This window comes from Haemaphysalis longicornis, unplaced genomic scaffold (genome assembly GCF_048455015.1).
Source record: "Haemaphysalis longicornis isolate Haplotype H1 unplaced genomic scaffold, Haemaphysalis longicornis Haplotype H1 scaffold_10, whole genome shotgun sequence".
Lineage (NCBI taxonomy): Eukaryota > Metazoa > Arthropoda > Arachnida > Ixodida > Ixodidae > Haemaphysalis > Haemaphysalis longicornis.
The window spans coordinates 46,557,082-46,582,414 of NW_027526204.1; the positions used below are offsets into that span (position 1 = coordinate 46,557,082).

A 25,333-nucleotide genomic window follows, 5' to 3' on the forward strand; every position below is an offset into this window, starting at 1 on the left:
TTCTACTTGTCGGCGCTTTATCAGCGCGGTGCTGCCGAGCGACGCCCTCAAGAAGCGCCGAAAGGTGTCTCCGAAATAAGATAACCGTGGGTTTAAAACTTCCGGAACACAGAATTTTTCGCTGCCCGCACTGGTCCCGCGATGCGGCGTTATCGAAGAGCAGCAGTCTCCCGATTTTAGAGGAGAGAGCAACATTGAATTTGCTTGTATTTTTGAATCTCAAAATTCAAAATCTCGTATCTGCACGTACTTTGATAATTATTTTTGCGTTCATCTCTGCATGAAAACAAAAAGCAGACGTGAAGCCAGAAAAGTAGCTTAGAGCAAAGCGATACAGTGTTCCTTTATTATCAGTTCCGTGACCTGAATCTGCGCATGCGCTTGCAGTCACAGCCATTATTGTTGGCGGCTAGCTGGAATTGGAGCTGCCGGATCTGAGAGATGGCGTGGGCACGCCGCGCCCTACTCCAGCGAAATTGTGGTTGTCACCCGACGGCGTTTACCAAAGCGCTTAACTTCGTCGACAGCCTAGCCAAGGAGCGGCCTTTGCGCATGAAGTTAAAAAAGCAGAGGGAAATGTACGTGCAAAACATACCTCTTCTTAGCAGTCACATAAGGCGCGCCCCGCGATTAGAAACATCGCATGGCAGCGTCACCGCCCATCGTAGTCGAAAGATTCACCAGCTGTGATTTTCCTATTCGGCGTCGTAATACTAGAACTGTTCAAGGCGTCGAAATGTTAAACTATACTGTTTTCCGCAGTTCATGACGAAAGAGCCGATAGTGTAGTTAAGAGCTGACAGAAAGCTGCACGGCGTGCTTTATCGGACTTGTATCAATTGGGACGTGCCTCACGGCCTCGCTTTCATGTGCACGGCGCAGTGATAAGCGACATCGATAATACCCTTTCCGCACAAGCATCTCACAAACGCAGTGAAGTGCTGCGATTAAGTATATTCTATGCGATACTAGTAACTCTTACACACCCTCGCCGTGACAGTGGTCGTTCTTTCGCCGTTAGGGACGTGCCAGCATTTCAGGAATTCTCGGCGATGGCGGCCACCGGCACGCAGTGCTACACTGTGTTCGACTTCGACAGCCCCATAGACTGGAGGCCCACGGTGTTTGTTGACGGCTTCCCTAAGACGAGAGTGTGCAGTGCCTGCGGTCTGGTTTCGGCTACGATAGCTCTACTGCCATGCCACCACACCCTCTGCCACAGATGCTACGACGACCACCGCGAAAGAAAGGAATGCGACCGCTGTCCCCTGGATAAAGATGTCTGCAAGCCAGAGGATGTCATCTGGTCCACTTTCACGAGCGACAACCTGCTACAGCGCCAGGTAGGTGTTATGCCTTCATCGTTCTCTCCCAGAGCAAATTTTTGAGGGTCGCAGTACAATGTGGGGGAGAAAACAATTTTTGAAGCAAACGCATATCCGTACAGTCGGCAGTTACAAAGAGAAGTTCGCGTGAATAATCGTCCGCTGACTGCGTTTCTGGGCGGGGCGCAGATCAAGTGACCTGCACAGCATCATGGCAAAGGCCAAACCGCTCAACCTAACGACTAAAATCTGCAGAATGAATTTGTTTACGGAGGCAGAGGCGCAATATAGCAGGATATCACTATAGCCCGTACTGACAGAAAGCGAAACGCGGAATTGAGTTTTCCGAAAGCGCCAATAATCTGAAACACCAGCTCAATTTATCTGTTCTGTTTTGCCCCGAAGCAAAACAAATTTGAGAGCTAACGAAAATGCCACCTACCGGTATGGCATGGCGAATAACATAAGCACCCTTTCCCGTTACATGTCTTAGAGAACCTTTCGTGCAAAAGTAAGAACTTCGCTCTCTAGGGTTCACGTGCAGGAGAATGGCGTGCCCCAATGTGTAGTTTCGAGCTGCACTCTGTTTATTGTGCAAATGAATGCGCTTAGCAAGGCATTGCCACCATAAAGTTCCTGTTCAATGTTTGTAGACGACGTACAACTATCCTTCAAATCTTGTAACTTGTCTGTCTGCGAGCGCCAAGGGTAGCTTGGTGTTAACAAGCTAGCTGGCTAGGAAGATAGCAAGGATTTTAAATTTAATCCAGGAAAGTATACTTGAGTTTTGTTTTTAAGAGGCGTGGCATTCGGTGGGATCCAGACATAAAACGCAATGGTGTCTCGATCTGAGTGAGAAATGAACACAAGTTTCTGGGTGGAGTCCTTGACGAAAAGCTCATATTCATCCGACATATGAAACAACTTAAACATAGATGCCTAAAGGCTATGACGATACTCAACGTTCTCTTACGAGCTTCTTATGGTGCTGACAAACAAGTCCTTCTACGTGTTTTTACTGGGTTAGTAGGTTCACGATTGAAATATGGCAGTGTTGTCTATGGGTCAGCAAGTAAAATATCCCTAAAATGCTGAAACCAGTGCTTCATCTCGTGCTTCGCCTGGCATGTAGTGCCTTCTGCACCAGCCCAGTAACCCGGACCCGACGGAATTTAGTGAGCGTAAGGCAAATATACGTTAAAGATTGCTTTGCAGGGGGGAAAACCATGTAGAGACCGACCACATACAGGCATCTGGCTGCTAGAGATACGCTACCTTTCGCGCACTGCTTGCCGCGAATTGGACTCGGTTATCTAAATTGGTGATTAACAATTCGGCTGTGTTTTAGGAGGTATTACAAAATGCAAAAGGAGCAAGTGAATCTGATGAATAGCGATTATAAAAGTTCCCTCAGCTGTGTCTCAATTCTCAAAATGAGTAAACTAACCAGTTTAAATCGGTATAAATGGGAATCACTAACCTCACTTGCCGAATTGTTTCGGTGTCTGCGTTGGTGTCGCGCGGTGATGTAGCCCCGAGCTAGCGCATCAGGATGGCTAGGCTCCGCTGTCTAACCCCTCAGAAGACGCCCCTCTCAGTTTATTTTTTGCCTACGCACGTCCGGGCTACGGCGGCGGCGTCCACCGCTCTAGCCTGGCCGTGGCCGATGCTGCTGCGTTTCGGAGCGCCGCCCCCACGAATTCCAGGTAACGGCTGGCAGAATCACTCGTTTCACTCTTTGTAGAGGTACGCGTGGGAATTCAAGTGACGTCACGTGGGCAGTTTTTGTTGGTGTCATTTAAAGCTATTTCCAACCACCTTCACTGTGTGGATTGGAGCCATTTTTAGATGCAAACCATCTCTTAGTCGACCCTCAGTCGTCCGTCGGCGTCCGGCATCCTCACCTCTCGTCCTAGTCCCCCTCTCCACGCCAGCTGTGATAACGCCGCTCTCCTGCCCGCCGCGGTGGCTCAGTGGCTAAGGCGTTGCGCTGCTGAGCACGAGGTCGCGGGTTCGATTCCCGGCCGCGGCGGCCGCTTTTCTGATGGAGGCGAAAAGCAAAAACGCCCGTGTGTACGAGGTTTCGGCGCACGATAAAGATCCCCAGGAGGTCAAAATTAATCCGGAGCCCTCCACTACGGCGCGCCTCATCGCCTGCGTTGCGTCGGCGCGTTAAACCCCCCAATCAATCAATCAGCGCCGCTCTCCTCCTTGCCGCTCGGCTCGTCTCGTGCCGGCTCAGGAAGACACCGGCAACACTGTCGCTCCAAGAGCCCTTAAAGCGGACGGGTTTAACAACACATACATTTAATACACACTCAAAAACCCTAAGGCAAAGCACTCAATATTTAAACTACACACAAACGATAAACACTCAAACCTCTACAATCCCAAAATACAACTCGCATACAAACGCCTAACTTAACAGCTCAATATACAATTCAAATCAAAACTCAAAACGCTCTACAATAAAGTTGTACACCTTCAGTCCAAATTCACTCATTACGTCAAGTCCTACTTCATCTCTTTCTCACTACAACTCCCTAGTTGTATCCTACGAATATGTCCCTAATGGACTGGCCTACCCCGCTGTTGTCGGCGCTGACGTGTCGCACCCGTTGCGTGGCCGCGACCCGGTGGTAGGCGTCCTCGTCTCGCTTCGTTGCCGGCGTTCGATGCGCGCGGTCACTCCTTGGACGGCGTGGGCTCCGCGCGTCCTGACGTTTCCTCTGCGGCTACTTCCTGGTATCCGCTCCCGCTGGATGCCCTTGATGCCGGCGTTCGATGCGCGCCGTCATCCCTTCGGCGGCGCGCTTCCTCGGTGGCTACCTCCTGGTAGCCGCTGCCGCTGGAGGTCTCAGTTAGGCTTGGCACGAACGTCGCCTTTCGGGGCCGTCGAGACGAACGTCGACGGAGCGTGGATGTTGGCCGCTGGTCCGACCGATGCTGCTGGGGCCACAAAGACACCGGTTCGTGGTGCACCTAGGATGACGGTGCCGATGCGAAGTCGGCCCGCTCCCGCCCAGGCTCGGATGGCGTGGTCGATGGCCTGGCCGCGTCCCCCTGGCTCATTCCGTGAAGCTCACGTGCTCCGGCCGCCTACTGGTTGTCTGCATCCCGGTGTCTTCCCTCCCGGTGTCTTGCCTCCCCCTTCTCTTTGTGCGCCCCGCTTTTATACCCTCTGGGCTCTCCCGTGGCGCACTCCCATTGGCTCCTTGCTTTCTCCCTGTCTTTATATGGCCATCTCGCCACTTGTCCCATGCGTGGCCTTCCCTGATTGGCCGACCAGTGTGCTGCCACCTTTGCCCATGATTCCTCGGTGCGTCGGCGCTGGCGCTTGCTGATTGGCGCGCTCCTGGCGCGCACTTCAAATGGCCGTTCCTTTGTTCGTTTCTTTCCTGTTTTGGGGGGTTTGATGCGTCCTCCTCTCAGGGGGTGCCCTTGACACATGACACCTACACGGAACCCCCTTGCTTTGCATCACCACATAGTCCCCCTCGGGGAAATGAGCAGAGCTGTTCAGGCCGAGCTTTGCATGTCGGTCGCACCAAAAATCCTAAAAGCACCAATCGGAAAGTGTGGGTAGGGAAATCCCCGAAATCAAACCCGGGACCTTTATGCCGTGAAACCGGCAACCTAAACACTCGGCCACCCCAAAGGAGCGAGGGATACGCGGTTCGCAGCGGAGGGGAACAATGACGTGCGCAGCCTATCGTAACGGAAAAAAAAACCTCTTCCCGTGGTCGCAATCGAACCGAGGTCAATCTCGTTATTAAACCAGCGTGCAACTGATTCAGCTATCATCGCATTCCGGGCGCACAGCATTTCCTTTGCGTTCGTAGCGCGGGCATTGGCCTTGTATTTGGCCGCGGGTTCCAGCGCACCCTGACGCGGTCCATTCTGGGGGGGGGGGGGGGATGTGAGAGGCTGCGGACAAAACGATCCGGGCCTGCCAGTCATGGAGAACTTTCAGCCGCGTTCACATATAAATGCGAGGTGCAACAGGCGGATCTCCGACGAATGGAGAGGGGCCGCAAGCTCCGCTGTTTGCCAGTGCTGCACCACTATTGCAAGGTGCGCCACTTTTCAAGTAAATGAGCACTGAAAATAGCCCTGATGTGATGTTTTGCCTCACATACACGTAATGTTTTTTTTTTTCTGAACAATGTTTACGAGCATGAAAATTGCCACCAGGTTTAGATGTTAAAAATATCTTTGCGTACATAAACGTCTTGTTCAACATCCCGTTAACTTTGTCGGGCGGCTGAATCAAGGGACGGACGTACAGACGGACGTACAGACGTACACAGAGAGAGACGCAGACACACAGACACAGAAAGACGTAGAGAGAGACACAGACAGACGCAGAAAGAGAGACACAGACAGACAGAGACACAGACAGATAGAGACACAGACACACAGAAACACATACAGACAGAGACGCACATACAGAGATGCACAGACAGAGACAGGGCTCTTCTCGTGTAAGTAGCCCAAGAAAGACAGGGTGCCGAAGTCCTCGCGCGGGGCTCCGAAACGGTAGAAATCCGCCCGAGTACACAGACGAAGCGAAACCAACCGAGTGAGATACAACTCTGCGCTGTAAACACCGGTTGCCATTGGAGGCTATGTTTGATTTCCACGCGGGAACGGAGCCGATACGTGCATTCCCTAAGCAGACGCATTAGTCAGACTAAACGTGACAAACCCAGCAAATCTCCCACTTCCTAAATGGTTTGTTCGCGCATTGGTTGCGCCGGAGGAGTTTTATGGGAACGAGGGACTGCCACAATTTACTTTCGCGTATAGCCGTATGAGGCTTCACTTAAAAAACCACAACATTATCCAGAAAAGCAACGCGTGACAAAGCGAACAAATAAAGCGACAACCAGCGCCACAAGCACGTAACCACTTTGTCCGCGGCAGCCAAGGAAAAAGACACTTGAGAAGCATGAAGAGACGCGCATACGCCGTGCGATGTCTCGACACCAGAAGAGCAACGTAAGATGGCGCTGCAAGCTTGCAATCGCTCGCGTACCCTGGTTAATTTGATACGAGATCTACATCTGAATTTATGGCCTTTTTGTCCTGCAGTCCACGAAAATTTTGAACAACGACTTTAGAAAATTAGCGGGAACCATGTATGGGTTTGTTTATTTATTTTTGTTTTTACTTCCCGGCCGCGCCCGGCTGTGTTATCTGTGTCCCAAGCGAAGCGCGTCTTCCAATCTTTATTTTTACGCCGCACGGGCTATCTCATTTAGATAAGCAGACTGTTTCACCCTAACGTCACTAGCCCAGAACAATCTTCTTTGATCTACAATGTTCTGGATGTGAATCGACGGTTCCAGAAACGGTCGCGCCGCAAGATAAAACCCTGCAGAGCAGACGCCGCGGCATTCGACTCTCGACGCTCGCCTTCGCACGTCACTTTGTTGACTGCTGCCTCGCCGCCTGTATTCTTTGAGTTGATAGGGGAGCACAAGCTCGCTTCAAGAAAATTGTTTTCCTTGAAGACAACTGCGTCGTCTTTCGCCACGTGACATCTGGTAAGGTGCTAGGTAAACGTACCCTACGCCCTCGTCAACCTGACAAGCAAGTCCCACTCGTGCCAGCCGCCGACAGCAAAGTCTTCAGGCGGAGTTTGGATGGCTTCCGGATAAAGTGAAGAAAGAAGACATCGGGACTACCACCATGATAAACGCAGGCACCACGACCAGCACTACCAATCCTGCCCTCGTTCTTCAACAGCCCCGGGAACTACCATCGTTCCGCGGATCCCCGGGAGAAGACCCTGAGGACTGGTTGGAGAAAGTGGAGCGCGTCCGCATCTTTAACACAAAAAGAAACTTTCCGCTATGTTTTCTTCTATTTAGAAGATGCGGCCCGAACGTGGTTTGAAAACCATGAAAGCTCCCTTAACCGACTGGACTCTTTAGGAGGGAGTTCTTCAAAACATTCGCCACCGTCGTGCGGAAAGGACGAGCCGCCCTTTTGTTGGAAACGCGCACGCAACACGTGACCGTCGTTGAGGGGATGAAGCAACTATTTCGCCGCGCGGACCCCGAAATGACGGAAGAAAAGAAGTTAGGCTTCTTGATGCACGGTGTGAAGGAGGAACTGTTTGCGGGACTTGTCCGCAACCCGCCCAAACCATCGCCGAATTCGTGACCGAAGCCAGCACGATTGAGAAGGCTCTCGAAACGCGTGCTAAGCAGTATGACCGCAACTTTGTTGGCGCGGCCAATGCGAACTACGTCAACAACATGCGGATTCCGGATGGTAGCCTACGCGAGACCATCCGCGCAGTAGTGAGAGAGGAGCTGCGGAAACTTCTCCCTACGCCGCCGCAGCCCCACGTCGCTTCCCTTACCGACGTGATTAGGTAAGAAGTGCAACACGCGTTGGGAACTTCTACGCCATCCGAAGTACCCCGCGAGCCACAAGCTAGGTCAAACTCCGCGGCAGTTCGCCGACCCCGCCCTGCTCCAACATGTCGTCAACAAGACCTGCCGTACCACCGCCCACTGTCGCCCGCCTGACCCCCGGTAGCCCGAAACCAGACGCCGAGGAAGACGGACGTATAGCGAACTCCTGATAATCGTCCGCTGTGCTACCACTGCGGAGAGGCCGACCACATCTACCGTCGCTGTCCCTACAAGAGGCTCGGCTTGCTAGGGTTCTCCGTCGACTCCCCACGCCCCCGACACGGCCAGCGCCCTACTGAGATCGAAGAATACCTCTCCAACACCAACCCACGACCATCCCGTTTCAACCGTTCACCGTCGCCCTAGCCGTACCAGTCGCCGAACCGCCGTAGCACTGCTGACTTCTCACGTGGAAGGTCCCCCAGCGCACGCGGGGAAACTGAAAGCAGCAAATTCTGGAGGTAGTTACACGACCGCGGAAAAATGAAAACCCTCCAACGACGCAGCGGCTCACTCAAGACCATGATTCACGATAGGCCCTCAGCCCGACGACCCGATCTAACCCTGACGTGACTTCCGAACGCAACGACAGCAAAGCGGCGCGACGCGTACCCGACACGACCGAACCTGCCGCTGCGAATATGGCGAAGACGACGACGCATAGTGCCCGACCGTCAACACGTACAAGCAGAGATACGTCGCCACGACGTACCCGCAACTCGAGGAAGGCGGCCTTCGACGTTCAGCTGTCGATCGAAGGCTTTGATGTAGTCGCCCTCATAGACACGAGAGCCGACAACTCATTAATGAGCGGACCATTTGCGTCTAAGTTGAAGAAAGTTACACGCACAGCAGGAGGCCACCTCATGACGCCAAATGGAACGTGCACATCACGCGTCACCTAGACGGCAAAACGTACATTGCGGCGTTCGTCATTTTGCCTAACTGCTGCCGTGACGTAATTCTCGGAATGGACTTTTAGATGCGGAGCATCTTATTGTCTGGGCATGTCCCGCGTCGGCGTCCGCACTCACTGCGCATTCGCAACTCTCCTCCTTCCCTCTCTCCCACAGCTGCGCGATACTCCCGCCACTTCTTCACTCGTACCAGCTTCGTGCAATTCGCTTTCGCTTCTCTCGCGTTCTCGCTTCTGATTTCGCGGCGCATGCTCGGTGCTTGCGCATCTCTACTCCTCTCGTCTCCTCTCCTTTAACCTTGAATGTAAATCGGGTAGAGCGCTGCGCGCGTTCAGTTCAGCGTTTGCTGCGGTTGATTCCACTTCACTTCGTTTTTCCGATGAAGTGTGATGGAAGCAACAGTCCCGTCAGTTAGTGCGTTGGCGCAAGCAAGCGTCAGCACCACCCCACAAACACAACGGAAACACAACGGAACCCCGAGAGTCTCCGCATCTACTCAGCGTTTCCTTCGGGAATATGTTTTTTAGACGGACAATGGTGCAAAAATTGGTCTACAGGCCCAGTATATAACATTTTCGTCCGGTCACTGCAGGACGCCTGAACCGAACCCCGAAAACCGTGCTGCTGTAAGGATCGCCGACGATCATGTCACACTGCCACCCCGCGCAAGCTTGATCAGCGTCTACGGTGAAGATGCGGTTCCTGATGTCGACGCTATCGTAGAAAATGACCAAAGGTTGCTTCTCGGACGTGGTGTCTCTGTCGCAAGAGGCATTGCGCGCTTTAAGCAACGCCAATCTCACGTTTTGGTCACTAATTTCACCGACGAGTACCAGCATTTGAACAACGGCGCTGCAATAGCATTCCTCGAAGAAACGCAAAAAGCGAGTGACGTGATCGCGGTTGCCGAATTTGAACGCGCACCCGAAGATTCCTTCAATCTTCCGAATATCTTCGACGTGAATCCGGCATTACCGCAAGCAGAACGAAACAAATTTTTGGCTTTGCTGCGTCGCTACAGGGAGTGGTTTTCTTCGAACTCAAAACTACGTCAGACACCTCTAGCGAAGCACCGAATAATAACCGAAGAGGGAGCCCGACCCATCCGAAAGTCACCGTACCACGTCTCTTCACACGAGAGGGGAGCCATTCTTACTTAAGTCGACGACGTGCTCAGCGACGACATTATACAGCCATCGAAAAGCCCCTGGGCTCCGCCGGTCATACTGGTGAAGAACATTTCCTCGCTTTCTATTCATGCAAAGTATCGACAAAGGCACCCCAATAACTTCGAAATCTGTGTTCCTGATCGCCAAGTTCATTGAAGGTTTAGTTAGAAAAAACTATGACGCAAAGAAACATCTGGTGACATGCTTATTGAGGTCAGAACTAAGGAACAATCTGCTAACCTTCTAAAACAAACAAGCATAGGTGACTTACAGATCACTAACACCTCACCGAACACTCGATAGCTGCCAAGGCGTCCTCTCGGAAACTGATCTCATAAATGAAACTGAGGCAGATATTCTTGAGGGCTTGCGTGAGCAAGGGGTGACTACGGTTAGACGCATCACAATGAGTCGCGATGGAAATAGATCAAAGCCAAAAATAGAATCTTGACTTTTGATTGCAGTACGATCCCCCGAATCTGTAAAAGCAGACTTCCCCACTGTCAGATAAGGACGTACATCCTAAACCCGCGACGTTGCTTCAAATGTTAAAGGTACGGGCACAGTATCAACTGTCGAGGGCAAAACACATGTGCAAAATGCTCGAAGCACGACCAACAGACAGATGTGTGTAATGCCACACAATTTCACTGTTGTAACTGTGAAGGATCCCACCCCACGTGCTCCCGTTCTTGCAAAAAAATAAAAAATGAGAAAGAAATCATAAACCTCAATGTGACGCATAAATTGTCTTACCCAAAAGCTCGGAAAAGACATTCGATGCTTCCCTCAGGAAGTTACACTGACGCTGCTCACCGGGGGGGGGAGGGTAGAGCGGCGTCAGGTAGGAGGACGTTTGGCCTTGGGCGCGCATGGAAAAACAACTACCGAAGCAGTTCAGGGAGATATGGGCTGGGCGTCATTTGAAGTTAGAGAAGCTCAGAGTAAAATATGCTTTGAGATGAGGTTGAGGGCAATGAATCAACGAAGGTGGGCAGCTAAGGTTTTTAGGTACCTATACTTTAAAAGCGTGGACACGCAGTGGTTAAGGAAGACTAGAAGGCTAACGATGAAATACGGAAAGAACAGTGGGGAATCCAAAACAGCCAAGGTAAACAAAAAATAGGCAAGGCAGATTGAAACGAATAAATGGAGGGAAAAAATGGAAGCTAAAACGTCGTTAGAGATGTACAGGGCTGAGATGAACATCAGAAAGGAAAATTTCTACGATAATTCCCAGGGCAGTGCTTTGCTTTTTGAGGCTAGAGCAGGTTGCCGGCGAACTAAGAGTTTTGTGGGGAAGTATTCACAAAATGATGGGGTATGTGTGGTCTGCTGAAAAGAAACAAACTATGCGGCACATAGTGTTAGAATGTCAGGGTATCCATCCAAATCTACATGAAGGGAATATTGAGCTTTCAGAAGCCCTAGCATTTAAGGGTATCAGAGAGGAAGTTAAATTCAAGGCTGTCGAGGGGACGAAAATATTAGAATGCTGGTGGACGAAAAGCAGAGAGTGGAATATTGCCTAGGACAGTTACCACCTGTAACAGGGAAAAGAAAGTATTTCGGGCCTAATAAGCTTTAGTGCCTGCCATAAGCAGCGCTAGTATTAAACCAAGAGTGTAAAACATGGTTATATTAGACCTTTTTGGTAAGATGACATGTCATCACCCCGCTTCAAAGGGGAAACCAATAGGAATCATCATCATCATCAGGTTTTGGTGGCGACCCAGTGCAGCAACGCTGACCTGGTCCCAACACCACCCCCCACTGGGCTGGCTTCGGTTGCCCAAAATGTTGTACCACAGCCTGTGGATTCCACTGCGGCTGAGGTGGCAACAGACTCCGTAGGTGGAGACGGCTTGCCTTCCGCTCCTGCTGCGCTGTCACCTGTAGGCACAGTAGGCAGCGAGGTGGGGAGCTTTGCATCCACATCCACGGGTACAACGACGCTACAGCCGTCATTGGCTCGCGCGGAAAACACGATATGCCTTCCCAGGAGTCCACGACAAAAGGAGGGAGATTCAGTTTACTCCTTTACCGTCGGATGAGGAGTTGGACGTAACACCCACGCCAGATCGGTCAGGTCTTCAGCCAAACGAGCAGCGTGGCAACATCGGCCATGGGAAAAAACCAGCTCCGCGAATAACTGGCCCTAACACAGGCTCAGTACTGCAGATAATATCACCCGTCTTCAACACACCGATACACGCTGTACTGTCTCTTTAAACACTTATGGTAATACAATGCATTGCACAATAGAACTGCGGGGGCTTATTGAAAAACTTGGATGACAAACTAAATTCTTCATAAAAACCAATCAACCATCTTATATCTTCAGGGAACACCATCACAATCGAAAAGGACGAACTGTCTGAAGCGCTATTGGCGGTGAGATCTTTGAGTGGCGCCCCCTGGCTCTGACGTCGGTTTAGGGATTCGCGCCGCTGTCGTCTGCTACACTCCGCTTGCGAGGGGCAACAGTGCCTGGGCTAAAAATCGCCCGCTTCGTTGCTGTAGTGCGTTAAAAAGCGTATTTCTAGCGACTCAGTTATTTTGCCAGCTTCTGACGCATCTGAATAATTTGAAGCTGTATCCCCCACAAGTTTGCAACACACGAAGAGATAGAGAACAACTTTCTTCAGAGTATCGGTCAGAAGGTCGTGTGTAACTCGTCCTTTCTTGCTTACTCGCGAGGATCGGCGATCAGAGCTTCTCGATAAGTATTGAAAATGCGTAGGCTTCCCTGCAGTATTTTTGAGATGCTCCTATGAAGACTCAACAGTTTAATACTACGTACCAAGCAGCGGCCTCTACACGCTCATCGCACAGCAGGAAATAAAGCGGCTTTCTTCTGTTTCTTTCGTTGTTGTCTTGTATCGGATTAATGTTTCTTGCTTTTTTTTTCTGCCCAACGCATTAATTTTTCTGCGCCGTCACCAACATCTTATTAGGAGGTTTCGGGATGTTTGGGAGCCTCACAAAGGTCGTGTGGATATTTCCTTCATTTTGTATGGCATACATTCCCTTCTTCACAAATTGGCTTCCATTACGGCTGCGTGCAAGAATGTGCATATCCGCAGCGTGCTTTGTTTATTCACATGCGAATACAATGAGAAGGTTTGTGCTACGCCACCGCGATCGCGCCACACTACTCGAAGGCGGCTTTTGTGCTCCGAATTTCTATCGTAATTATATCGTTATCATAACGAACTGACTCTCAACTCGAACAATGATGACATGATTACGGTGTTTAAGGCATGATATACTCGTTAACTAACGTAATAAATAGTATACCTGCATATATTACATGACTCGAAACCGAAGAAGAATTCCAAGTAGCTCTTTATTGCTTTTCAACCATTCCAGGCGCGAAGAACAAATCCTATTCTACTCGGGATGGAGTTCTATGATTTGAAGAAAATTACTTTTACTCTCTTGTCCTGGACTGAGGACCCGGCCCACTAACCAGATCGATTTAATTGTTAAACAAAGTTTTCCCCTCCTCACATTTCTCCTCCTCCTCCTCTTGAGTGCAGTTTTCCTATAACGCATATCCGAATATCGGGAAGATATGGCTGTGCAAAATGTTCCGAAATATCCCTCCAGGTCTTAACAAACATATATGTGTTACTATAAATTTAACGAAGACGTGACTCGTTTTGCTCAATAAACCTCCATACGGGTTAGATGCCTGGTATAGAATCAACACGCGCGTATATACACACTGGGTTATTTGGAACTCAACCTATAGTTTTTGCAGTCTGTAGTGCATGTCGGCAAACTTTCATGCTTTGACAACGTAAAGTGATGTGACAAAATGCGTTCGAGCGTTCGGCAAGGTTGCAAAAACTGTTTTACCTTACCTATGATTACCGGGAATCGTGATGCCTTCTGCTAAAGCCGACAGCCCTGAAGGCCTAGAATTTGTTTTGGTCTTCCATTTTCGCTGTTGTCGGTTATTAGCAGCTGACTGTTCCTTTTGTTCGAATGCTTACATGAGAAGCTGACGCCTAGCTCCGACTCTTCGCGCTCCGCACAGGCGCCGGCAATGTTTCTGCCGTAGCGGTATCCAAAACTATACTTTAATTGACACCATGAGCTAGTGTATGCGATTTTAAGCCTATTATTATAAAAAGTTACCCGCACGTCAATTCTGGTGCGGAAAAGCATCAGACGTTGACCGAGCGCAAAGAAACAGCAGGGAGAGCGATCCTGAGTGAAGCAGACGACGAATGCGAGAATCCCTAAGCTGACGTCACGGAGGCGCGCTTCGCAGCGCCGCCTGTGTTCGCGCTCACCGCCAATTCTGTGTTTAGAAAAGATAGGGCAACTGTTCTCACTCCTCTGGTGGTGTAGTGATAGTCATACACATTCTATTCCCTGTCAATTTGTTCATTTGACCACAACTTCGAAGTGGTTGCTGTACGCGTAATAATTTCCATCAGGTTAATAACCATAGTTTCAATATATATTTCCCCTGACTTTCACCTTTGTAGTTCAGAATTTGAATCCTTGTAATAAGCTACCGGACCCATTCCTAGTGGTGGGCGACTTTAATGCCCACAGTAACCTCTGGGGATCTGAACGCGAAGATGGCCGGGGCCGTTTAATTGAGATTGCTACTGTCGTCTCGTGCCTGTATAATTCATCAAAAGAAGCCAACATACGACAGCACGACACACAATACCTAGTCACCCATCGATTTTGCAATTGGTTCATCCGTTCTCTTCCCTTCGTTCGAGTGGAACGTGGACTCCAACCCTTAAGGGAGTGACCATTTCCCTGTAACTTTTAAGTGCTTAGATACCCTCTCTGACAGTTCCATATACCATAAAATGTTTAAAGAAACCCGTGCAGACTGGGTGGCTTTGAAGCAATGGTCACAGCTCTCCTACACATTCATAACACTTACGGATAGATGAAGCTTGTAGTATTGTTACCGCCCTCATTATCGAGGCTGCCAAGAGTTCAATCCCTCAAACCTCCGCTACTCCTCAAAATCCCAGAAGGCTCTGGTGGAATGAAGAGTGTGGAAAACGCATACAAAGCACAAAGCAAGGCCTGGGGTAATCTTCGAAGGTACCCAACTGCAGATAAGTTTAGTGCTCTCAAGCGTGCCAAGGCAGTTGGAAAGCGCATTCGCCGAGAAGCCAAAACCAACAGCTGGAGAGCTTTTGTGGGTTCGATTAACTGTTCGCTGACGCAAGCAAGGTGTGGAACCGAATAAGGAAGTTCAAAGGGCACAAAACAACCTTACTCCTTGTTAGTACCATTGGTAACACTTCAGAAGACCAGGCACACACTGGCCAAACACTTTGAGCTTATATCTAGCTCTTCACATTACAGACAGATTTATGAGGTGCAAAACCCCTGCCGAGAGCAAATAAATTAGGGACATCAAGAAATCGTTAGAGGACTCTTACAACTGTCCATTTTTCCATCCACGAGCTTAAGGTTGCCTTGGTGACTTGTAAGACATCAGCACCAGGTGCAGACCAGATCACATACACAATCATTCAATACCTCCACGTAGGCACCCTCGAAAGACACCTTTATTGGTTTAACAAGATGTGGAGTGCAGGACATTTCCCAAGAGCTTGGAAAGACGCAATTGTGGTACGATTGCTTAAACAAGAGAAAGATGCCTCTTCTCCTTCTTGCTATCGGCCAATAGCACTTACCAGTTGTTTAAAAAAACTGTTCGAGAAGATGGTCAATAGATGGCTCATGTACTTTTTACAATACCATGGTATTCTAGATAGCTGCCAGGCAGGTTTCCGTTCGGAAAGATCTACGACCGACCAGCTTAAAGGCTTGGAATCGTACGTTTAATATGCTTTTGTCCACAGGCAGCACTGTATGTCTATTTTCTTCGACTTAGAGAAGGCGTACGATACTGCATGGCGCTATGGCATCCTGCGTGACCTCAAATCTTACAGTGTATCTGGAAGCATGTCAACACTATGGAAAGCTGCCTGTCTGAGCGAACATTTCGCGTAAGGGTCGGAGCAGCATTTTTTAGAACACACATTCAAGAAAACGAGGTCCCGCAGGGGGGAGTACTGAGTTGTGCACTTTTCATTGTCAAAATGAACTCACCAGGTATAAATCTTGTAATCCCTGAATCTGCGAGTGGCAGTTACAACTGGATGCTAATAAACTTGAAAAGTGGACCGATGAAAATGGTATCACGAGTAATCCTGAAAAGAGCACATGTATTTTGTTTTCTCGGCAGCATGGAGTCCGGCCTGTCCCTGAAGTCCGAATTAATAGTGTAGTGATTCCCGTCAAAAATGAACGCAAGCTTTTGGGTATTCTGCTGGACGGAAGGCACAGATTATTCCTCCACATTAAACAACTCAAACATAAATGCGCTAAACCTATGAACGTTAGTAAAAAACTATGCAACCAACCATATGGTGCAGATGGACAATAGTGCTCCGTGTATTCAATAGTTAAGTGCGATCGCGAATAGATTAGGGCAGTGTGGTGTATGGTTCTGCTCCAAAAACAGCTTTAAAAATGCTCGACCCCGTGTTGCATTTAGAGCTCCGCCTGGCGTCTGGGGCTTTCCGGAGAATCCCTTAGAAAGCCTGTATGCTGCGCCAACGCCTGCACCAACGCACATACATTGCACGTTTATACTGCGTGAGAGCGACGTCGATGAGAAATAATCCGTTCAATGCTATTATTCAAAACGCACCATCTGAAATGTTGTTTTTATGCCGTCCGTCACTCCCTCTGCGTTTTGGTTTCCCAGTGAGAGCAGAGGCAGAGGACCTTAGTGTCACCCTTACCGACACCGACAAAACAAACATCACAGATTTTATTGCACCTTGGAATCTGCTCTCTGTCATCTGCGACGTGTCTTTCAAAGAAATTAACAAAAGACAGCACGCAAGGAACTCATTCTGCAACACTTTCTGCATTTACAATACATGTACCCATACACTCCTTTTTAACGGATGCCTCAGTCTGCCACTGCCTTCGCATGTGCAGCACATGGTCCCCACTTTTCCAGCACAAGAATGCTAAAAAGGAACACAAGTATATTTACGGCAGCGGCACATGCTATTTTAATAACCGTGGAACACATACCACGAACCAAAACACAATTAATTATATTCAGACTCCTTAAGCGTTGTAACAGTGTTGTGACGCCCAGTGTTGTTACGCCCAGGCAAAAAAAAAGTAAGAATGCTACATTGAACAAGGTCGTTAAAGAAATAATAGCGTATGCTTTAAAACACACCATAATAGTGTGCTAGGTGCCTGGGCACTGTGGAATTCCTGGCAATGAACTCGCTGACCACAGCGCCGCTGCAGCAGCACTGCGTTGTGAAATCGATGTTCCTCAGCTGTCCTACCTTGACATAAAACCGTTCATTCGAGATGCGAGTAAGCTGGCAGCAACACTGACACGCGCAGACAGAAAACAAACTCTACACTATAAAACCCCAAATTGGCAGCTACTACACAGAAAAACCTCATAGAACAACAGAAGTGTACATGTGCAGACTATGTATAGGCCATACATATGCCACTCATTCCCATCTTCTAAATGGAGCCCCACCCCCACGATGAAACAGTTAAGGACGTCGTCTCTCAGCAACGCATGCTCTAATTGAATGTCCGCACTTCCACAGTGCGAGAAAGAAGCATTTCGTAGAAGCATTCCCATTACCGGCAGTACATCAGCATTTAGGTCATCCTTTTTTCCCAACGCTGTAACACTAAGGAACGCGTTGCCCGACGACATCGCCACATGCACTGATAATAAACGTTTTAGAGATAAACTGGAAGCAAATATTCTCACTCAAGATTAACCTTCATGTTCTACTGCTGTAACACATATTTTGTGCAAAATGTATTGTTCAACTTAATCATTGTGTGCTGCTTCGACCTATTGTTAACCCTGTAAAATTGTGTAACATTTGTTTTGCGATGTTCCTACCTTAGTCAATGTTTCAAACTCTGGTTCTTTATTGCTTTTGTGTTTTTGCATGTTTTTTGTTTTTTTCAACAATATCTAGGTTCATTTGTACTTCCGTAAACACTTTTTCATGACCCCCCTTATGTAATGCCTTCGGGCCTTTAAGGGCATAATAAATGAAATGAAATGAAATGAACTGTACACTTACATGATTCCACTTCATCCATCATTGTTTTTAGGCGATCAGCCCTTCATTCCAAGTAAACGCCTCTTTACTTACCTTGGAGACATTGGACTTTTCAAAGAAATCTTATACCACGCACAACCAAGCCCCTCAGAGAGGGTAGCTTTGATGAGTTTTTGTTTTAAATTAGGGGCTCTATACACCCCACAGTATTCTATCACATTTCTAACTATTTTTCTTAAAATACTACACCAGACATGACACAACCATTTTGTTGGCGCTCTTTGGCCTTCGTTGCCCTTGCGCCAGAAAACAAACTTAATCATCAGCACTAAAGTGGCGGCGATATAAAGCATCTCACCCATCCATTTATTAAAGCTCACTGACTTTTAACTGGGAAAGTCAGTTGTCAGTCCCCCTTGGTGTGTGTATGTGAAGGACGATTCTTTTTTGGGGTACTTGGACGTAGAAATTTTGGTCTGTCTTTCTGTCAGTCGGCCTGTCCCTTTGTTCAGCCGTCCGGGCAAAGGTAAGGCAGATGCTGGACAGTAGGTTTATATACCCACAGCGAAGTCCGGTGGGAATGTTCATATTTCTCAAGATTGTTGAGGCCAAACAAATGTTACGCTCACCTAGGGCAAGTCTTCAATACATAAGCGATATTCGCAGTGTACCTTTATTTAAAATACACGGATGGTTGATTTAATAAAGAATGCAACCAGAAAAATACAAGAGCGGTCGCACCCGGTTTTTCTAGAAGCATTTTAAGGAAGCAAGCGGCAAAACAGTAACGAAAGGTTCCGCTAGTTCATTTCCGCGTTCCTCTTGGAACGCAGGTGGAGTAGGGTGCCTCGTTTTACGTACGTCTCTTCTGTACAGCATCGAGGCACCCAGCGTGGAGCAGTGGAAGGAGGAAAATTAAAAATGACTTGAGCAATCCTCTAGCGTGTTTATCTTGGGAGAGGAACAGCATGAGAGGAGAGCGGGAAAGAGAAGGGAGGCATTAACATGGCAGGGGCGCCAGACCACTATCGTCTTCCCTCAACACTTGCAACGAAGTGAGCAGATACGCGGCCAATTTTTTTCACCGTCCCCCTTTTCGCAGTGTTTTCCAGTAATAAAAAACGATGTTAAATGAATTCTGGTGTTACGCTGTTTGATTCTTTATGCAGATTCACTGCTGGAACTTGAGCAACGGCTGCGACGCCCTCGGTGCGGCATGCGAGATTGTGGAACATTTCCAGAAGGACTGCCAGTACCACGCAGTGACCTGTTTCCGCTGCAAACAAAGCATGGCGTACAAGGAACTCTCTGGCCACCTGGAAACCAACGACTGTTTCATCCCAGAAGGCAACGCTTCAAGCATGAGATACGGAAGCCTGGATGCAACGATCACCCCATTTGCACATGACATCAGACAGCTGCGGGACCAGCTGTCTTCTGTGCAATCATCACTTCAAGAAACGAAGGAACTTATTGCGGGTCAAGTGCAGCTTTTCAGGGAACGAGCAGATGCTGACATGCATGTAACCGAATCTGTGCATACATTAGACAACACACTTAAAGAAAGCATGCGTCAAAGCCAGCTATCTGCAGATCGAACAGCCGAGGAGCTGGCATTGATCACAAATACACTGCGTGATGTGTTAGTGTCAGTAAGGAAAATTAAGACGTCACTAGAAACCTACATTACAGAAGCTACAAGTGAAGTTATCGTAGCATGTCAAAATTTGCATCAAGAATTGGAGGATTTTACTGATTTCACGCCACAAGTGTTATGGAAAACTGAACAAAGGCTTGAATGTCTAGAGAACACTGCCCGTGAGCGCTTGAAAAATGAACTGGACATGCAAAAAACCTTGAAATGTTTGAACGAGCGCTTAAGCGACGATGTATGCAGAAATATTTCGGCATTAGGGAAAGCTGCTCAGGTTATTTCGGAACTCCCGCTATGCACTTCTGAGCCACTCGTGTGGACCGTTAGAGGGTGGTCAAAATTGAAAAAGGCTGCTACCATTAACGGAGAAGTAGAGGCCTCGGCTGAGAAGCCTAAGTACTTTTTTGGGTATTCAATTCTTCCAGGGATTAGAATACTGAAAGACGATGGAGACCTGACCCTTCATTTGATTTACCGGGTATGTCAAGGAGGGTATGACTCGCTACTCGGTTGGCCTTTGCGGAAGAAACTGTGCTTCAATGTTTTCAATGCTGAGGGTGAGGAAATTCCGCAGGAAATCGTGCTAAACCTTCGTACTGGTGCTTTTAAACAAGAAGAAAGACCTACAACGGCCAGAAACGACCCGATATGCAGTAGAGGATACACAAAAATGTGCGACATCGAAAGAAATGGATGCGTGAAAAACGACGAGGTCTCCTTCAAGTTCACTGTGTCACAGCTGTGCTAATAAAACTCATTTTCTGCATTCTAGTGAACAGATAAATGACATGCGTGACTGTAGTACTACTGTACATATACGCTGGGGACGAATTTGATAATAAACGAGTACTAACGTGTGTGTGTGTCGATTTCTGTATCAGCTGCTATTGTCTAAGCAGATCCAACGCGAAATCGGTAAATTGTATCGTAGTGCGCGCATAGAAGTCAATGAAGTGGTTTGTACCCTGGGACCTATTGGGCTGCACGCCGTACAGAAGAACTTTAGTTCAGTAAAGGAGACCTCGAGGCCTCAGTGGGGGGAGAGTCAATCGCACCCAACGCAATTTTGAAGACTAATGTTCCTGTCTCGCCCACCCTGACTGATGGCGTCTAATCGCAAGTCTGTATGAGGGTTTCTGGGACCATGGCATAAGAATATTTTCTTTCTGTTTTTTTCAGGGCTCTAAAATTTTAAACGCTAGTACAGCAGGTCTAGTTCACACGTAGAAAAGGTTAGCATGATTGCTAGAACAAAAAAGTATGTCGACGAGTGCGCTTGGTGGTCATTTCTCGAATGTTCGGAAAATGGGTTAACTGGCGCGCTCCCCGGATGGAGAAGTCGCCCCCGTCGGGAGCGCACGCGAGAGTTGGCAAGCGAAGGAGCGCTACTTGATCAGATGGGTTTGAAAATTTGTGTGAATCTTAGCCTTGCGATTTGGAATGCTACGCAGCTTTGCTGTGAACATCAGCGTTAGCGGCGTGAGTGGAGCCGGGGTAATTTTTTTTTTCGTTAATCCAACAATTTTTTTTAAGCAAAGCTGCACGATGACAGTCAACCGCTCGTCACGTTCAGGGACATAACCCAGCATAATCGTTTTCAGAGACAGACCCTTCCTTCGCCTTACCCTTTCCTTTCCAGAGAACAACCAACTACTCTACGACTCATACAATCGGGCTCCTTCCAACACCCCACGTGTTTTTCCTTAATGCACCCGAATCGCTACGACGCTGAATGTAAATTTTGTTCAGAAGTAGGAACCGTCCGCCACATACGCGGGGTGTTAGACTTTAGCCCTGAGCACCCTCCTCTCTATCCGTCAACTACCCAACAAAAGCAATGGGAGATGCTTCTGCCCAGGCCCTCTCCGCCTACCCAGCTTCAGCTGGTGGACAGGCGGCGCCCACTGGGGAGAAGGAACCACTCCTCTGGGCCGCACTCTGGGCCGTTCAGAAATCTGAATAGAAGTAAGTCTTCCTCCTCATCCTGCTCTTGATTCCTTCTATGCCGCCGATCTCGTCGCCTCCGTCCGCGGTGGCAGAAACAAAGAAGTGAGATCGTCTAACACCGGGTTTGAGGTTCCTTTAGCTTTGTAAAAAAAGTTTCCACTCGTGTGCTACACCAATACAACTTAACCAATCACCGTTCATACATCATGCATTGATTAATTACTTACCAAAAATATCTCTTTGAAGTAACAACGGGTATGGTTAAGTGCATTTCACTTTTCTCTGGTTTCAATTCATTTCATTTATTATACCCTTAAAGGCCCGAAGGCATTACATAAGGGGAGGGTCGTGAAACATTGTTTACAGAAATACAAATGAACCAAGATATTGGTAAAAACATAAAAACACGCAAAAACACAAAAGTTCTAAAGCACCAGAGTTCAAAACATTGGCTAAGTTAGGAACATCGCAAAATAAGTGTGACATAATTTTACAGAGTTAACAATAGGTGGAAGAAGCAAACACTGATTAAGTTCAACAATACATATTATACAAAATATGTGTTGCAGCAGTAGAACTGGAAGGTTATTCTTGGGTGACAATATTTTCTTCTAGTTTATCTCTAAAACGTTTATTATCAGTGAATGTGACGATGTCGTCGGGCAACGTGTTCCATAGTGATACAGCGTTAGGAAAAAAGGATGAACTAAATGCTGATGTACTGCCGGTAATGGGGGCTATTGGACGACTGTGATTTAAACGGGAGGAAATTCTGAAAGGTGGCCTCAGTAGAGAGTGCCTAGACTGTGGCCAGTGAAATAATTTGTGGATGAGGCATAAGCGGGCGATGACGCGGCGTGAATGAAGAGTTGGTAGGGAGAGGGATAGCTTGAGCGCGGTGACACTGATATGGGTGGAATACTTCGAGGAGATAAAGCGATCGGCACGGTTTTGAATTGCTTCAATCTGAAGGGTTAGATATGTTTGTGATGGATGCCAGATGGCTGAGGCGTATTCCAATTTCGGTCGCTACTGATACTATTTGTTGAGCTACTGATACTATTTGTTGAGCGACGTGAGGGAATTTAAGTGACGCCTCAGGGGTAATCGTTGTAGGTAGTTTACAGCTTTGCTTTCGAACCACATTCAGATGGTGGATTGGCCTGAATTTTTTTAGATGCGAAGCATCTCATGCCCGGGGCTGTCTCCCTCCCTCCCTCGTTGTCGTTGTCCGCCGTCCGCACTCCACTGCGCATGCACGTCTCTTCAGCCCCGTCAGCGCTTCGGCTGACGTCAGCGCAGTCTACTATAAAAAGAAATAGTTGGGTGGCGTCCGGTTTCGACCCCACGACTCACTGGCCGCAACGGAAGGTACGGGGCGCTCTTCCCACTGCGTTACAAACTGAGACGTGAGCATGGGCTACGAACGCGCCTTATGTCCTTCACTTATTCAAACTACGTCAAGAAGCTACTGATACAACGAAGGCACGCGAAGCAGAACGTCAACGGAAAACGATGAACTGAAAACTAATGGGAACTTCAGTGGACCCCATGGCTGCTTCGCATACTACTCAGGATTCCTCTAGGAGAAGATGGAGTAATTTTTTCCATAATGGTATTTCAGGTCACTTCTACGCATTTTCGTTGAAAACAAGGAGTGTTCGCTGTTCTTTAGGGTCGGTTTAGCCTACCGACACGTTTTTAAACGTTGGGTTCTCCTATTGGTTGTCTGTAGCATTGTCAAATACGCAACCGGGATCTCCAAAGAAGTCTGCAGGATTTAGCGCTCGGTAGGCCGCTCTTTTGCGCTGAAATGTTATGGCCGCCCGACATGGTGGCTCAGTGGCTAAGGTGTTGCGCTGCTGAGTGCGAGGTCGCGGGTTCGAATCGCGGCCGCGGCGGCCGCTTTTCTGATGGAGGCCAAAAGAAAAACAGCCGTGTGTACGAGACTTCGACGCACCTAAAGATCTACAGGTGGCCAAAATTAATCCGAAGGGCTCCACTACAACGCGCCTCATCGCCTTCGTTGCTTCGGCGCGTTAAACCCTAAAATCAATCAATCAATCAATCAATCAATCGAATTGTCATGGCCACTCAGTGGAAAGGTTACAGAAGAAGAGGACTTCGGGAAGTTGGTGCTCAGCTACTGAACGTATTGAAGCACGAAATGTAAACGAAGACTTCGAAGACGCAGGACATGGCTCGTCCTGTGTGTCTTCTATGCCGTCGTCAACTTTTTGCGCAGTAATGCGTTCCTGCAATCCAACAGTGCTGAGGGGAAAGTGGTCTAGCAGCAGCCATACAACAGAAAATGGGCGGTGCTTTAACGTCTGTGAGCAGTACGGATCTGTAACGGTGGGTGGTCCGCTGGCAGTACCGGTGCTAAATGTATAATGGTGCCGAAGAATGTTGTTGGTCAACTTGTTACTCAGCTGTGAAACAGATTAGAGGACGAATGGAGACAAAGACCAAGACAGACAGCGCTTGTGCTGTGTTCAGTCTATACTCGTCGTCTGCCTTGTCGCTGTACTGTGTTTTCCTCAGCTGAGTAACGGTTGTTGGTGCGATGGACGCTGACGTTTAATTTTACACTCAATTGACGCCACTAGCGCGAAAATAACCTCGCTCCATGTGATGTACAGTTGCGCTTCATCATGGTTGGGACTAGCAGGAGTAGCAAAAAAATATTAGCAAAGTGCGTTTGCGGTGAATGTTCAGAGCTGTTTCATTTCACTCATACCGATCGTGAAGCATAGAATACTGTGTGGAGTGAAGAGCGACGTGGTTCCGGTAAGCTGTGTGAAAAAAAAAATCGTAACGGTAGCAGCTGCGGGTTTGTTTTAGAAAGGATCGTCTGCTTTACGCTATCCGAAATCTGAGATTCTTGTGTGTCTGCCGCTCGATTGAGCGAACTGGCCAAAAGTTGACAGACTCTTGACTAGGCGTTCGTTTTCAAGTGGGTTTGAGACAAAATGAGTGAAAACATTGCGCAAAACATCGAGTAATTTCTCTACTACAGGCTCCTGACGAGTGGCAAGGGTGTGTGTGTGTGTGTGTGTGTGTGTGTGGGTGTGTGTGCGGTGCATCTGCCGACATACCTGAAAGGCGTGTTCCTACCCGAGGGTGGTGCTTCACAGCGAGGAGCGTACATCACCATTGGTCCGCATTGTTTTGTATGGGGATCCCTAACCTAGGGAACTAGGGATCGGGGGTCAACAAAAAGGGCGTGCTGCGGCTCGCCGAAGATCTGTCTTCATCTCGACAACTCACTGTAAAAATGTAAATAAACCCGTTGAGTTTGCTCTAAGCTCTCCCCTAGTCCTGGCTCGACGTAGCGACGGCGACCGGCCCCGCTACCAGCAGACTGTGGTCGCCACACTCGCAACAATGGTGAGAGTGTAACCGAGGAGGCCGATGGAGAACACGAAAACGCAGGCGTGGAGACTGCGAAACCAAGAATGAGAGCTCCCGAGGAGGTTGTGAAGGAGAGGGAAAAACCGTGTGAGGAGGCAGCTACAGTTGAAAGCGAGGAACGAGACGCAATCGGCGATCCCGCGAAACCGGTGTCTGAGGTAGAGTTTCGTAGCTTTAGTGTTGGTTGCGGCCATTACCGAGATTTAGTCGGGAGCCGCGCTGGATGGGTTGACGCACTAAGTTCTGCGACCTGGCAGTGTGTCACAGGCCATAGTTCTGAGTTGTGCCAGGATGAGTGCGTGCTGGGACGGCTGAAAAACGGTTTCGGTCAGGCCGCTGCTCAGAATGCACCC

At 48.6% G+C, this 25,333-nt stretch overlaps 1 protein-coding gene across 1 annotated transcript; it reads left to right on the plus strand.

Moving 5' to 3' along the window:
- Positions 1-929: 929 nt before the first annotated feature.
- Positions 930-20,390, plus strand: LOC144158451 (TNF receptor-associated factor 5-like). The gene is made up of 2 exons (XM_077689331.1): positions 930-1,343; positions 19,135-20,390. Exons 1-2 carry the CDS (start codon positions 1,053-1,055, stop codon positions 20,365-20,367), a joined length of 1,524 nt encoding a protein of 507 aa, XP_077545457.1. The 5' UTR covers positions 930-1,052; the 3' UTR covers positions 20,368-20,390.
- The last annotated feature ends 4,943 nt before the right edge of the window (positions 20,391-25,333 follow it).

What these genes read in the sequence shown, in the direction of transcription:
- LOC144158451 (XM_077689331.1), top strand. Translation starts at nt 1,053, where the DNA reads ATGGCGGCCACCGGCACGCAGTGCTACACTGTGTTCGACTTCGACAGC. An exon ending in ACAACCTGCTACAGCGCCAG is followed by an intron (nt 1,344 to 19,134) that starts GTAGGTGTTATG and finishes TTCTTTATGCAG; the next exon opens with ATTCACTGCTGGAACTTGAG.